This window comes from Gopherus flavomarginatus, chromosome 12, assembly GCF_025201925.1.
Source record: "Gopherus flavomarginatus isolate rGopFla2 chromosome 12, rGopFla2.mat.asm, whole genome shotgun sequence".
Lineage (NCBI taxonomy): Eukaryota > Metazoa > Chordata > Testudines > Testudinidae > Gopherus > Gopherus flavomarginatus.
In genome coordinates this window covers 18,200,861-18,216,190 of record NC_066628.1, presented here as the reverse complement: position 1 = coordinate 18,216,190, position 15,330 = coordinate 18,200,861, and the positions used below count along the sequence as shown (strand labels likewise).

The 15,330-nt window shown below is 44.2% G+C and overlaps 2 protein-coding genes across 2 annotated transcripts; both read right to left on the bottom strand.

The window, feature by feature from the left end:
* Positions 1–4,307: 4,307 nt before the first annotated feature.
* On the bottom strand, positions 4,308–5,233 carry LOC127032571 (olfactory receptor 14A16-like). Its single transcript, XM_050919867.1, has one exon. The coding sequence runs from the start codon at positions 5,226–5,228 to the stop codon at positions 4,308–4,310; it is 921 nt and encodes a 306-aa protein (XP_050775824.1). The 5' UTR covers positions 5,229–5,233.
* An 8,429-nt stretch (positions 5,234–13,662) lies between these two features.
* LOC127032116 (olfactory receptor 12-like) lies at positions 13,663–14,610 on the bottom strand. Its single transcript, XM_050919147.1, has one exon. It carries the CDS (start codon positions 14,608–14,610, stop codon positions 13,663–13,665), a length of 948 nt encoding a protein of 315 aa, XP_050775104.1.
* Positions 14,611–15,330: the final 720 nt, after the last annotated feature.

The window sequence follows — 15,330 nt, the reverse complement described above, 5'->3', positions numbered from 1 at the left end:
ACTGGATATATTCATTCTATTTACATGCATGTATCATTTTTGTTTTTGAAGTTATGAATATTGGCAATGTACTTGTTTGATTTTAAGTAGCCTCAGTGAAGCAGTTTGTCAGCTTCTTGAGAAAAGACTATTCTCAGTAAGGGCTCAATCAAGAAACACTTAAGCTCACAATGAACTCTGAGAGATGCCAATCCACATCTGAGCTTTCCTGGGAATGTGGCATCATCCGGTAAAGTTCTGAGTCATGCATGGACATGTGACTTACCCATGTGAATCCAAAACTTCATCGTGCTGCTGGACCCTGCATAGGGGAGGAGAAGGGGTTTCCACCCACTAGAGAAATGTCATTTAAGCCCCTGGAAACCCTCCATTCTGTCTTCAGCTGGCTCAAGAGATATCCTGTCCATCCCCAAAGGATACCAGAAAGAAATTTGAACAATGGATACTAGCCATAGCGGTGTGAGTAATTGCTGGACCCAGACTAGAAGGAGGCTAGTCTGTAAAAGAAGCTTACCGGAACATCTCTGAGGGTGAGATTTCATCTGGAATCACTTTCTTACTGTATTAGGGCTTAGACTTGTGTGTGTTGTTTTATTTTGCTTGGTAATTCAATTTGTTCTGTCTGTTATTACTTGGAATCACTTAAATCCTACTTTTTGTTTTTAATAAAATCACTTTTGACTTATTAATTAACCCAGACTATGTATTAATATCTGGGGGAAGGAGCAAACAGATGTGCATATGTCTCTATCAGTGTTATAAAGGGTGAACAATTTATGAATTTATTCTTTATAAACTTTATACAGGGTAAAATGGATTTATTTGGGGTTTGGACCCCATTTGGAGCTGAGTATCTGAGTGTTGGAGACAGGAGCACTTCTTGAGCTGTTTTCAGTTAAGCCTGCAGCTTTTGGCGGATGTGGTTCAGATCTGGGTTTGTGTTTGTAGCAGTCAAGCATGTCTGGCTCAGACCAGGCAAGGCACTGAAGTCCCAAGCTGGCAGGGAAGACAGGTTCAGAAGTAGTCCAGGCGCAATGGGTGGCAGTTCCCAGGGGCGTTTTGGTGATCCAACCCGTCAGATCTGGCATTCTGGAAATGCCTCAGTGGCCAACCTAGCTGAGGGAAGAGCTGGGAAACATTTTTCTAAACCTTTGTCAGATTGTTTAACTCAGCTAAAAACATAGAAGCATCTGTCATGAATAGAGTGAAGAAACCATTTTGCATTGATGAGTTACTTTGACCAGCTCTAAAAACCTGAGGTGAGAGCAACACCCGCCCCCCCTGCCCATGCCATAAATCTTTGGTCTCCAGAGTGGAGAGAGAGTAGGAATGGGCATTGCTGAGATGATCCAGGAATAAAACTGCTCCTCCTCTCACTAAAGAATTCTTCTCCCTTAGGTCTCACTCCCACTGCTGTTCTGCAGTAGTTTGGTAGGCAATATCAGCCTCTGACTAGTGCAGGAATAAGGGCTTCTGAAGTTCTCAGGCCACTTCTGCATATGCGAAAGTCACCATCTAAGCTAGGAAGGCACCCGAGGGAGTCAACCAGAGACATCTAGGGCCCAAAGTACGAGCTTCTACAGCTTGGCTGAACGGTCAGGCTGCCTGACAGCCACTGGAACAGCCTCCTATCCTCTAGGTGGGGCACAGAGGGGCCTCATAACACACACTGCCCATGGCTGGGGTTTATACAGCGACAATGCACAGCTACACGGGTCAAGGACTCCATCTGAGCTGGAGTCACTTCCCTCAGCCAGGAGGAGAGGGAGTCACAGACAGATATACTAATGCAATGCCATGAACTCTACTGGAGTTTATTCTCTGTGTGGCCTCTTCTTCTCTTCCTCATCCCTGCACATCCATAAAGTCACAGAGTCACAGAGTTGAAGGTCAGAAGGGACGACCACATCATCCAGTCTGACTGCTCTTTGCCAACACCACCCGGCACCCACAGACCAAACCCAACCACTGAAATTAGACTGAAGTGTCACAGCCCTCGGGAGAGTAGACAGTTCTGTGCCACCGGCAGAGAACAGGAGAGATGGAAGGACACTGGTGCCTGAGGCCCCTGCAATGGCAGGGAAATGATTGAAATACACCCAGAAAATCCTTGCAAGTGAACCACACTACATGCTGCAGGGGAAAGTAACCCCCCCACACACACCACAAGTTCCCTGCCAATCTGACTGGGGGGGAGGAATTCCTTCCTGACCACCACATGGTGATCATTAGATCCTGAGCATGTGGGCAAGAACCAAGCATCCGAGAGAGAGAGAGAGAGAGAGAGAATGGCTCAGTGCCATCTCATAGCCCTGGCACATCCACCCAATGTCCCAACTCTAGCCAGGGCTGCCCGATGCTTCAGAGATTTAAAAAAAAAAAAAACACCTACCAGAATATACTGGGTCATGGGGAATAATCCCTTCCTGACTCCTGCCAGTGGCCAGATGAAACTGTGAAGCATAAGCATTTAGGAACATAAAACATCTGCAGCAAGTGAGCCCCAGGACAGCTCGGCCCTGCCCCCCACCATCACAAGCAGCCCCGTCATACAATCCCACCCAGGCATGTGTCCAGCTATCTCTTAAAACTAATTCCGCCATTGGACCCCCCGTAACTCCTATTGAGAGGCTATTGTAGAGCTTGCCCCATTGGTGGTTAGAAACCTCTCTGTAATTTCTAGCCAGTCTCTCCATATCTCACACACTCAAATGTGAATGTAAGCCAGGCTGATAAAGTCTGGCTCTTTGTCCCCCTCTAGTGGATAGGTCACAAATGATGGTTTATAAGGCAATGGGCCCAGTCCCCAGCTGGTGGCAATGGATATACAGCTCCATTGGAGGCAGTAGGTCAGATCAACAGATGCTGCAAATTGCTTTCGTGCCACCAGAGTCAATGAAACTACACTGATGTGCTGAAGATCTACCCGAAATGTCTTCTCTCACCTACTTTAGTCTCACACCAGTCTGACTCCTCTGGTTCCAACGAAGCCACTCCTGATTTAAATACACAAACAAGATGTCATGAACAGATAGCTAAGGATTAATGTCTCTTTCACCTGGAAAGGAGTAACCTGAAACACCTGACCAGAGGACCAATCAGGAAACAAGACTTTTTCAAATCTGGGTGGAGGGAAGTTTGTGTGTGAGTTTTTTTTCTTTGTCTTGTGTCTGTGCCCTCTTGGCTATGAGAGTGATTTTTCTGTCTCCTGGCTTTCTAATCTCTGTTTCCAAGTTGTAAGTACAAGATAGTAAGACAATAAGGTTTATATTATTTTCTTTTGTATTTACATGTGTGTAGTTGCTGGAATGTTTAAATTGTATTCTTTTTTAGATAAGGCTGTTTATTCATTTTTTTCTTTTAAGCAAATGACCCTGTATTTGTCACCTTAATACAGAGAGACCATTTTTATGTCCTTTTCTTTCTTTTTTATATAAAGCCTTCTTTTTAAGACTTGTTGGAGTTTTTTCTTTAGTGGGGACTCCAGGGAATTCAGTCTGCAGCTCACCAGGGAATTGGTGGGAGGAAGAAGTCAGGGGGAAAATCTCTTTGTGTTAGATTTATTAAGCCTGACTTTGCATACCCTCTGAGTGAGGGAGGAAGAGAGATTAGCTCTCGGTATTTCTGTTTTCCAGGACTGGAAACAGGGAGGGTGGAGTCTCTCTGTTTAGATTCACGGAGCTTGCTTCTGTATATCTCTCCAGGAACCCAGGGAGGGAACACCTGGAGGGGAGGATGGGGAAGGGAAATGGTTTATTCCCCTTTGTTGCGAGACTCAAGGAATCTGAGTCTGGGGGTCCCCCAGGGAAGGTTTTGGGGAGACCACAGTGCGCCAGGCACTGTATAGATTCCTGGCTGGTGGCAGCTTTACCAGGTCCAAGCTGGTAACTAAGCTTGGAGGTTTTCATGCTAGCACCCATATTTTGGATGCTAAGGTCCAGATCTGGGAAAAATGTTATGACACAAGACAACTCCCATCATTGTTTTCACTGGCCTTGGAATGGGTGCAAGTGGCCAAGCAATGTAACGGGTATTGTTTTAGCACAGAGTAAAAGTCTGATTCCTCTTTTGCACACGATTTACACACATTTAACTCCTCAACTGGACCAGATTTTCTACTGGTGCAAATCACACCAGTGGCAGCGACATCAGCAGAGTTAATCTGGATTTGCATTGGTGCAACTGAGATAAGAATCAGACCTGTTTGTGTGCTAGCTGTGTGGTCATGGAAATCACTGACATTAATGAACGAATATTATGGAAGCAAATTTTAATTAGAGAAAGACAGAAAATTAGCTATTTGTGAATTACCTAAATCCAGTCAGTCTCCTCAGGGCAACTTTGATCTCCTTGTTCCTCATGCTGTAGATAATTGGATTCAAGATTGGTGGCAATACAGAATAGAGAACAGCCGCAACAAGATCCAGAGCAGATGGGGAGCTGGAGGTGGGTTTCAGGTAAACAAAGATGCCAGCACAAACAAACAAAGAGACCACAATGAGGTGAGGAAGGCAGGTGAATAGGGCTTTATGCTGGCCCTGTTCAGAGGGGATTCTGAGCACTGATTTGAAGATCTGAACATATGACACAATGATAAAAACAAAGCAGCCTAAGAGTAAACACACACTAAATGCAAGAACCCCAACTTCACTAAGATATGTGTTGGAGCAGGCGAGCTTGAGTAGCTGGGGGATCTCACAGAAGAACTGATCCACCATGTTGCCTCCACAGAAGATCAATGCAAACGTGTTCCCGGTGTGTAGCACAGAGTAGCGAATCCCACTGATCCAGGCACCAGCTGCCATTTTGACACAAGCTCTGATATTCATCATTCTCTCATAGTGCAGTGGTTGGCAGATGGCGACATATCGGTCGTATGCCATAACGGTGAGTAGGGAAAAATTCGCTCCCACCAAGAAGACGAAGAAAAAGACTTGGGCAACACATCCAGCATAGGAAATGGACCTGGTGTCTATGAGGGAGTTGGTCATGGATTTGGGGACAATGACAGAGATGGAGCCAAGGTCTAGGATGGACAGATTCATCAGGAAGAAGTACATAGGGCTATGAAGGTGGTGGTCGAAGGCTATAGCCATGAAGATAAGAAGATTCTCCGTCAGGGTTGCCAGGTAAATCACTAGAAACACCACAAAGTGCAAAATCTGCAGCTCCCAAACTTCAGAGAATCCCAGGAGAAGGAACTCGGTCACGGTGGTTCGGTTGGACATTTTCTTTCTCAGGACATGTTTCAGGATGTCTGCGGAGGGAGGTACAAGAGCAAGGGCCAGGATTAGATCAGTAAAGTAACTCTCCTTTTCTGAAATCCACCTTAATTTTCTTGAGCCAGAATTTAGTTTGTGAAGATTGGTGTAATATGGGAATGAGGATGGGGAAAACAGCCCCACTGACTCCAATTGAGTTACTCCTGATTTATACTGGGGTGAGAGAAAGTAGAATCAGCTCAATGGACTCCAGTGAAGTTACTCCTGATTTACACCAGGATGATGGAGAGGAGAAATAGGAACAATTGCTTTTGAGGTATTTGTATACCTCTGTCATCCAGAGGTGGGCAAACTCTGGATAATGGTGTACAAATGTTACCATCCTCAGTTTACAGAGGGGAATTGAGGGTCTGGTTGGCCAGATTCTGCTGTCAGTGGCACTGTTGCAAATGTTGAGTAATTTCACTGCATGCCATGGAATTACTACCACTTTATAGTGCTCTAAATGGAAGCAGCATCTTGCATGGAGGTGACCGAACCCTGCCACAATTACATAGTGAAATCGTTTCAGGAATACAGACACACCTGACACGCCATGCCCTGTTCTAGCTGGGGTTTCATTTTCATTTCAAGAGGCAGACGTTCCAGTTCTCCTCCTGTTTCTCTATTCACTCAACTAAACTCCCTTCCAGAGCTTGAAAGAGAACCCAGGAGTCCTGACTCCCAATTTGCAAACTGCTCTAACCCACTACATACAAGCTAGGAGTGCTGGCTCTACTCATTGGACTCAGCTCCCTCCCAGAGCTGGGAACACAAGTGAGGTGTCTCGACTCCCTGTCCCCTCCTCTAACTATTACATCAGACTGTATCTCATCTTCTGTCCCAGTGACTCTCCACTGCCATCAGGAATGACTGCTACGAGTGACAATGGAGAGTCATTGGGCCAGCAAATGTCCATTAGAGTGATTCTCCTGTGTGGTAGTTGGGGCACTCACCTGGTGTCTGGAAGAGACAAATCCAAGTCCCTGATCCAATGACTATTTAATTATTGATACAAAGCGTAACAGCTCCAACAGGAGAGACAGATACAGTCTCATTTCAGATTAACTCATAGCCAAACAGCTCAGGCACTCTCCTGTAAAGTGGGAATTCAAACCCCTTCTCATCATCAGTCAGAGAGAGGAATTGAACCCGAATCTGTCACAGGCCAGCCAAGTGCCCTAACCACTCAGCTTCAAGTTTTGAAGGGTGTCTGTCCCACACTCTTTATTAGAGACAGAAATTGAACCCCCAGTTCTGGCTCCTCTCCTCTCCACCCTGGACTGAATTTCCTCTCAGAGCCACACATAAAACTCAGGAGGCCTGGCTCTCAGTCCCTGCTACTCTTACCCACTAAACCCCACTCCTTTCCCAGAGCTGGAGATAAAACCCAGGAGTCCTGGCTCCTAGTCCACACCACTCTAACCCACTAGACTCAATTGCCCTTGCAACAATCTAATAGACAGAAGTAACCATAAACACAGAGATAGAGAAAGAGCGTGAGAACTAGATACAAACTGGGTGAGGGGAGGAGATGTAACAAACTAACAGTAAGACACAAGAAAGAAAAACATAGATACTGAGAGTGAGAGAGAGACACAGAACTAAGACAAGCTACGAGGTAAATAGAGAAAAACAAACTAACAGCGAGAGAGAAGTACAAATAGATAGACAGCAATAACAACAAGCTAATGTATACAGAGAGAAAAGTAACAACGAGCTAATAGTTTTTGTCACAATTTTTGGACAATTTTAATGTAAACTCCTCAATCCATTCTAAAAAAAATAAATGTGCTTCAATTTGATTAATCCCCCCATTCTCCACAGGAGGAAACTGTGGCACAGATATTCTGACCTCTCTTTCCTAAAGTAACTGCTTTGGTCTGTCTCAGTTTCCCATGCCCAAATTGAGCTGAGTGAAACTCTGAACAAATATCTGTCACTTACGATTTCATCCTGAAAGTGACACGTTGTAACTCCCAAATATATTTCATTGCAACAGCAAACGTGTGGCACCTGTCTTTGTGGAATCCTCCCAGATCAATATGTCTTTTCTCCTCCAGCTACAGACTGCAAGTGGTTATCCCTCTCTCTCTAGCCCCTACAAACACCTGTATCAAACAATCTCTCTGTCTAATGCCCCTATCGCTGTACTATGAAAGGTTGTTCCCCCTATGAGGATGAGCTGCTGGAAATACTCTGAGACCTGTGCTGTCTGCGGATGAGCTGTGTGTCAAAAATGCGGGTGATGCAGGAAGGTGATTTATCCATCTCTGTTTTCAAGCGGCTTGTGGGACTCACTCCCTGGTGCCCTCAACAGCCCAGTGGGAACAGTTCATTTCTCTTGCCCTCTACTTCCCTGAAAAGTTTCCAGAAACTAAAATAATCAGATTTACAACGAGGCAGCAGGGTCTAGAGGAAGGTAGTGAGGCAAACACAAGGAGTATACAGGACTGTACTCCAGATGTCTGGTATCAATTCCTAGCCCTACTTCTGACCTGTTGTGTTACATAGGGCAAAGTCATTCCCTTTTCCCTCCCACCCTTTGCCTGTCTTTTCTACTGTAAGCTCCTTGGGGTGGAGACTGTTTCTTACCTAATATAATGGGCCTCTCATATCAGGTTCAGCTATCAGATAATTAATTAATTAGTCATTATTACAAAGCTAAAGTTCAAGCTTTGAGAGCTGATCCCAACTATTCCTCTGGCTTTTTTCAGTCACTTCACATCTCCATTCCTCAGTTTGTCATCCGTCCAATGGAGTTAATCATTACTACTTGGAGAATAATTCATAATGAGTGGAGATGCTCAAAATATCTTCCTGTCAAATCAGCTTTTTGAAGAAAAATTGCTTGCCATTGAAAATGATTTTAGTGTGGAAAAAATTCATTTTGGACTCAACTTTCCATTTTTTTTCTTTTGCAGGGGTGAGTTGTTCATGTTTTTGGTTTCAGTTTAATGAAAACATGAAGATGGATAACATGTTTTTTTTTTTCAGGTTTATGGGGAAAAGTTTTCAATATCAGAAATCTTTTCCCCAAACCATAAAATATTTACCATAAAGTGGCATTATTACTAGAGAAGCTTATTGAAAACCAAACACTTTTCAGTCTCCAATTTGACTCTATGCATTCTTTCACATATAGTGCCACTCCCCCTCACCAGCACAACCTATTCTGTCATTCGTATATATTTTGTACCCTGGTATTACAGTGTCTTATTGATTCTCATCATTCCATCCAGTTTCTCTCTTATTACATCAATATCCTCATTTAATACCAGGCTTCTCTGCACCTGTAGGCTTTCACTCAGCCCTTAGTTTTAAAGGCATCATCAAGATGGTGGAGAAGATGCCGATATGAGTATCAAAGCAAAGTGCATCATTAGCACTAAAGTGCCAACTATGATAACACTGCTCTACAGCCAAAATGCTTCTAAAATAAATGTAGTCCAACTTTACTAATTCTGGGTCACTGAGAATGGAAATGATGCTTAAAATTGTTGATTGGCTCCAGTTTTCAAGATATGCTATTGAGTCAGTATATATGACCTTTGACTTGGGAATGGCGGAGGATAAGTGAGTTATAAAGGGAAGGGATCTCAATTTAAACCAGAAATGACTAAAATACATCTTTGACTGGATCTATGAATAAATCTATGACTGGGTTTGGACAGTACTTGTTTTTAAGGCAAAAGAATGAATGATGCAATCTGAAGCTGGTATTGCATTATACATGATATGAATTGCATCATGTTATTCCTAGAAGTCATGGATGATGCAATCATAACGAAGCTTACATCACTCTGCTGAAGAAATTGCCCTATATCAGCTCTAGAAATCATACAGTGTCATGCTCTCTTATTTGTCAGTGTTTGATTTTGCAAAGGGACACATTTCTGTTTAGCCAAAGTGAGCAGAGATGCCTCATACTTGTGTGAACAGTGCAGATAACTTCTGCTATGTTTGTGGTGAAGTGACTTTTGCATCACAAAAGCTCAGTATAACCACTATGACTAAGAAAGCCTATCACCTTTCTTTTGGCTGCAAAATTGGAGATCAGGACAAGAGGTGGGCCCCACACATATGCTGCAACACTTGTACAAAATATCTTCGCCAGTGGTTGAACAGGAAAAGGAAATCTATGCCTTTTGCAATGCCAATGATTTGGAGAGAGCCAAGAGATCATACCAGCAATTGTTACTTCTGAATGGTGCCTCCAGTTGGGAAAGGTGTGTCAAAGAAGAAAAAGTGGACTGTGCATTATCCAAACATTCCATCAGCTATACGCCCAGTACCCCATGGAGAAGGACTGCCGGTTCCTGATGCACCAGAATCATTCTCATTTGAGTCAGATGAGGAAGAGGAAGAGGAAGAGGATGAAACTTCTGGTCCTGAACCATCAATGTCACAGGACCCACATTTTCTCCCATCCTCCTCCTCTGAACCACACCTCATAACACAAGGTGAACTGAATGACCTTGTCAGGGATTTGGAACTACCCAAGAGTAAGGCAGAGCTGTTGGGCTCCAGACTACAGCAGTGGAATCTCCTGGCAGGCTATCAGGGCAAATGGAGCCCATCAATGCTTGCAGATTATTGCTGGACAGTGACAAGAGATGTTCCATTTAATGAATACAAGAGACAAGCCAAGAAGCACCGAGTAGACACTGAATAGGACTAAACTATGTACATAATAGTTTTTGCGTTTTGTTTCATAATAAATTTTATTTATATAAACCTTTTGCTGTTTTTAAAGTGTTACATAAACAGGACAGGTGAAATATTATCATGTAAAGCAACCATAAACACATGAAAAGACCTAGGTTTACAATTTATGATTAAAACTCTACTATCTACACAATATACAGACATAAAATGTAAAAACCTAAATATCTTAGAAACAGTAGCCAATCAGTTGTTTTAATTGTCATATTTGAATTCAGCACATCAAAATACATAATAAATATCACATTTTATCTCTGAAGCAGATGACTTCTCAAAAATTGTAGGCCAGTGTTACCAGAGTGGATCTTTCTGCAGGCCTGGGTAGCCAGGCTGCCCTACAAAGCTGGCTAAGAGACAGGAAGCAGGGCAGAAACAGGAAAGGGAGGAGTGTGGGCTCTAGATCCCTGCTGGTTGGGAAGTTAATAGTCTCCCAGAGTGTTGGTCTCTGTACATATCTGTAAATAATAGGTGGTGGGAACAGACACAAACAACAAAAGGACACAGGTGCTGCACTTCAGTTGGTCTCTGACTGCATTTGTGGAGGGGCTGGGAGAAGGCACCACTACAGTCATATACCACCAAAATAGCCATTGAAGGTAAGTGGATTTTTCGTCCAGTGAAATGTACAGAATGGGTCCTAAAATGTTTTCATTTCATGGCCAGATCAAAAAACACATGTGTTTTCATAAGCTCCTGTCACTAAATTCACAACCTCTTGCAAATGCAGAGAATGTGCCTTGTTCTTCTTTCACTGACAGAAGCTTTACAAAAGTACAACTACATTGACTTCAGAGAAGTTACTCTTGATTCACAGCAAAGCAGAGGGAGACATCTCCCTCTGGCCCAGCCTAAGACTAAGTTCCCTTTGTGGATCTAGCCCGCAGTGACTACAACCTGGTACAGGTGTCACATTGTTGACCATTTTCCAGCAGTTACCATGGCATCTGAGATACTGCAAAAACCAGATCCCCCTCAGCTGGTGTAAATCAGTGTAGCTCCATGGAAGTCATTTGGGGCTTGACCCATGAAGGGACTTACCTACTGCAACGTCTAACTTTTAGGCACTTTGTCCCTGATTTATCAAGATATTTAGGTACCTAGGCCTTGATTCAACAAGGGATATAGGTGTTGTTATGATCAGAGTCACAAGTACTAACTTTTAGGTGCCTTGAAAATCACTGGGATTCACAAAGACTTATTTCGGTGCTTAGGCTTCCCATACAATGAATGCAGGGAGACAGGTGCCTGAGAATGGGATTCACAAAGCCAGCATACTACATGGCTCCTTGCCTAAGCTAGCCAATGGGAGGTGTGGAGCAGAAGGGGGATGTTAAGTCCCACCCCTTTCAGGGAGTTCTGCACCTACCTCTGCTTGTGATTCTCAGCTGTGAGCCCTCACCTGGAGTTTGGCGCATAAGGCATTTCTTACAAGTGATGGGGAAGAATTCCCTCCCTCATTGCTTTTAGCCCAGTGGTCCAGGTACTCACCTAGGAGACCATGGGTTCAAATCCCCCTGAGGGGCAGAAGTGGGCTGAACAGGGCTCTGCCACCTCCCATGTAAGGCTCTAACCACTGGGCTATGGGATGTTCTTATGTGGGGCCCCCTCAATCTGTCCCATTGTTGTAGTCTCACTTTGAATAAATAATTAAAGCAGCACTGGAGAGAGGGTGGGGGGCAGATCCAAGGTCTTCTACTTTTGGGGTAAGGGTTCTAACCACTATGATATAGAGTCATTCTTGTGCAGTCTCTTTCTCTCTTTCTCCCCCCGCTCACAGCCATATGATTCTTTCTATTCCTCCAAAGTTGAATGGCTTCAACAGGAGAAATTGAGGGAGCTCCAGATCTGAATACCTCATAGCTCAGTGGTTCGGGCCCTCATCTGAGAGGCACCAGATTCCTGTTCAGCTTCCTTCTTCCCCTCAGTGGGATATGGGACTAGAACCAAGAGTGTCCTCAGCACTAGACTGAAGGTTATAAGGGAGGTCCTGCCCCTCCTCTGTCTTTTTATGTGGATTTATGAAAACATCCTACCAGATCAGGCCCTGCAAGTGAGCTAGGCAGAGGAATACCCATTTTGTCCCAGTTTGGGAATTTGCGCTGGGGCTCAAGCGGATGATAGGTGTCCAGATCCCCAAGTGAGGCTGCAGCGCACATGCCCAGAGGCAGGAACACACACACCTAGGGAACATTTACACTGAGAATTTAGGCACTGAATGAGTTTAGGGGCCTAAAGGATTCAGCTGCTGAGCAGGGGTTTTATGACTACCAGGGGGTGGGTCTGGGAGGCCTCCCCTTCAGTTAAGTGGTTAGTGTAGCAAACCAGGCTGTGGATGAATCCAGTTCAGTTTCCCCCTTCTGCCTGATAAGAGGAAGGGTTTGCCCAATAGCATCTCTCTGTTGGATGCCCAAACTGCTTCACAATAGATTCATTCTCACTCCCTTTGTTGCTCGCTATATATTTAATTATTTCATACAAAGTGGAACAGCTTCTACAGGAGAGACTGAGAGACATTCAGCCTACAATATCCCATAGTCCAGGGTTAGGGCACTCACCTAGGGGGCTAGAAATCCAAGTCCAAATACCAACCGCACATCACACAGGGAGGGGAACTGAACTCAGGTTTTCTACATCCCAAGTGAGTGCTTCAACCCAGGAGATAAAAGTTATAATGGAGGCCTCACCTGCCCCCACCTCCATCATTTTGTGTCTGTTTAGTTGTGCTCTGAGACCACCTACCAGATCAATCCCCACAGGCTAGGCAGGTGGTGCCAAGCCTGCTCTGAGGACCCCATTGGGACTTAGGGATCAGATGGGCACTCAGGCACTTACACTAAGATAGCTGTGTACATGCTGACTGACAGAAACTAAGGAGCCTCAGGGACTTGAATGTTGGAAAGTTAGGCACCTAGGGATTTTAAAGGCTTACAGGGTTAAGCGATAGGGGTTTTGTGGAGCTCAGTGGCACTGACGTTGGATTTAGGCACCTAAAGTAGCAGTTAGATGCCTAAATCCTTTTGTAGAGCACAATAATTTCAGCTCCCCAAGGATTTGGAGATGGGTCTTACCTATTCTACAGCTATAGGAATGTAAAAACATACACAAAGATTTGAAGTCAATGGAAATACTTTATTGTTTTTAACATGCTATATTGTCACTTGACAGAGAAGTTACCATGCAGCATCAGCCCTGTGGTTCTTCTAGTCCAGGCACTCCTCTCCAGTGGTAGCCAGTATCAACTGCTTCAGAGGAAGGAAAATTATAGGCTAAACTGTGAGGAAAATTTCATCCTAGCCCAGGCAGTCAGTGGTTTGCTCATGTCCTGAAGCATGAAGGTCTCTTCAAATAATAAAGACATTTTAGAATTCTGTTAGTCTCCATGTCTGAATGATCTGCTGAGCCACCAACATGCACAAGTGTGATTAGAGTGTTAACTAGAGAGGGAAGTGATAGTGACAGTCAGAAAGAAAAAGATGGACAGATAGAAGAGTTGTACTAGATGTCCATCCACATGTCTCAAAGAATCATTGGTTTATAGCCAGATAAGAAATAAGACAGAAAAACAATGAAACAGTGTGTCATAATTTTGTAGTTTTTTCTTGTTGCTCCAGTTCTTTGTGCAAATTAAAAAGAATGCTGATACGCTGTGTTCTGTCTCTCTGTCGAAATGCAAGGTTCATTTTGTCAAGGATTTGTGGCCCATAGTCCTTCTCAAAGCTTCTTTAACATCCTTGTTTCTCAGGCTGTAGATGAAGGGATTCAACATGGGGATGACAAAGGTGTAAAACACAGATACTGCTTTCCTTGGGTACAGAGAAGATAGCCAAGTGGGCTGGGCGTACATAAAAGCAGTGGACCCAGAAAATAAAGTCACAACCAGCATGTGGGAGGTGCAGGTGGAGAAGGCTCTGTGCCTGCCCTCAGCAGAGCGAAGCCGGAGGACGGTGGAGATGATGTAGATGTAGGAGATGAGCACAATCAGGGCAGTGCTTGCTATGATGAGGCCACATAAGGTAAACATCACGAGATTATTGACGTACGTGTCACTGCAGGAGAGACTGATCAAGGGAGGGCCATCACAGAAGAAATGATCGATCTCGTTACGCCCACAATATTGCAGCGTAAAGGTGAAGCCTGTTTGCACCATGGCATTCACACAGCCGCAGATATACGACCCTACCACCATCTGAATGCAAACCCACTTGGACATGGTGACGGGATACAGGAGAGGCTTGCAGATGGCGGTGTATCGATCAAAAGCCATCCCTGCCAGGAGGAAACCTTCAGTGGTGAGGAAGATACAGAAGAGGAAGAATTGAGTGGCACATTCGTTATAGGAAATGGCTTTGCTCCCTGATAGGAAGCTTGCCATGGCTTTGGGGGCTATGGTGGAGGTGAAGCAGAGGTCTAAGAGTGACAGGTTCATGAGGAAGAAGTACATGGGGGTGTGAAGACGAGAGTTGATTCTAATGATGAGGACCAGGGTGGTGTTTCCCAGCACGGTTACTGTGTAAATCACCAGAAACAAGACAGAGGGGATCATCTGGGATCCTGGACCGTTTCCAAACCCTAGGAGGATGAATTCCATGACTGCCGTGCTGTTCCACTCTCTCATTGTTGCCATGGCTGTTAAATCCTTTGGAAAAGGAGTGAAATAAGGATTAAAGAAGAGGCAAATGAAGAAGATGCAATGACGGGCTTCATGAAAAGAGGGAGGATGGTCATGTAGAATAGACCCTGGTCTGAGATTCAGCGGATCAATGTTCATTTTCCAGCTCTGCCACAGACTCCCTGTGAGGCCTTGGCCCAGTCACTTGGGCTGGGATTTTCAAAGCAGCCAAAGGGAATTGGGCACTCAACCCCATTCAATTTCAGTAGGATTTAGTCACCTAGGGCCAGATTTCTGAAGGTATTTCTGTGCCTAGTGGAATTTTCAAAAGTGCCAAGGCATCAAAATCTCATTGATTTCAATGAGTGTTAGACATCTAGATGCTTTTGCAAAATCTCACTAGGCTCCTAGATTCATAGATTCCAAGACCAGAAGGGACCATTCTGATCAATACCTTTAATCCTAAATGCCGTAAATTGATCCTAAATATCTTTAAAAATCAGGGGTCTAACTATTAAACTCTTGTGAAAACTCTCAGCTTTGATATTTTTGTCCCTTAGTTCCCAGTTCTGAAAATGAAGATAATATTATTTCCAGAACTCAGAGGGTGTTGTGATAATAAAATCACTAATTTTTGAATTGTTCAAATGCTACCGTGGCAAGGGATAAAGTACCTTGTGAGTGATTTTCAAAATGAGCCACCAACTTCCCATTGACTTTTTATAATATTTGTGT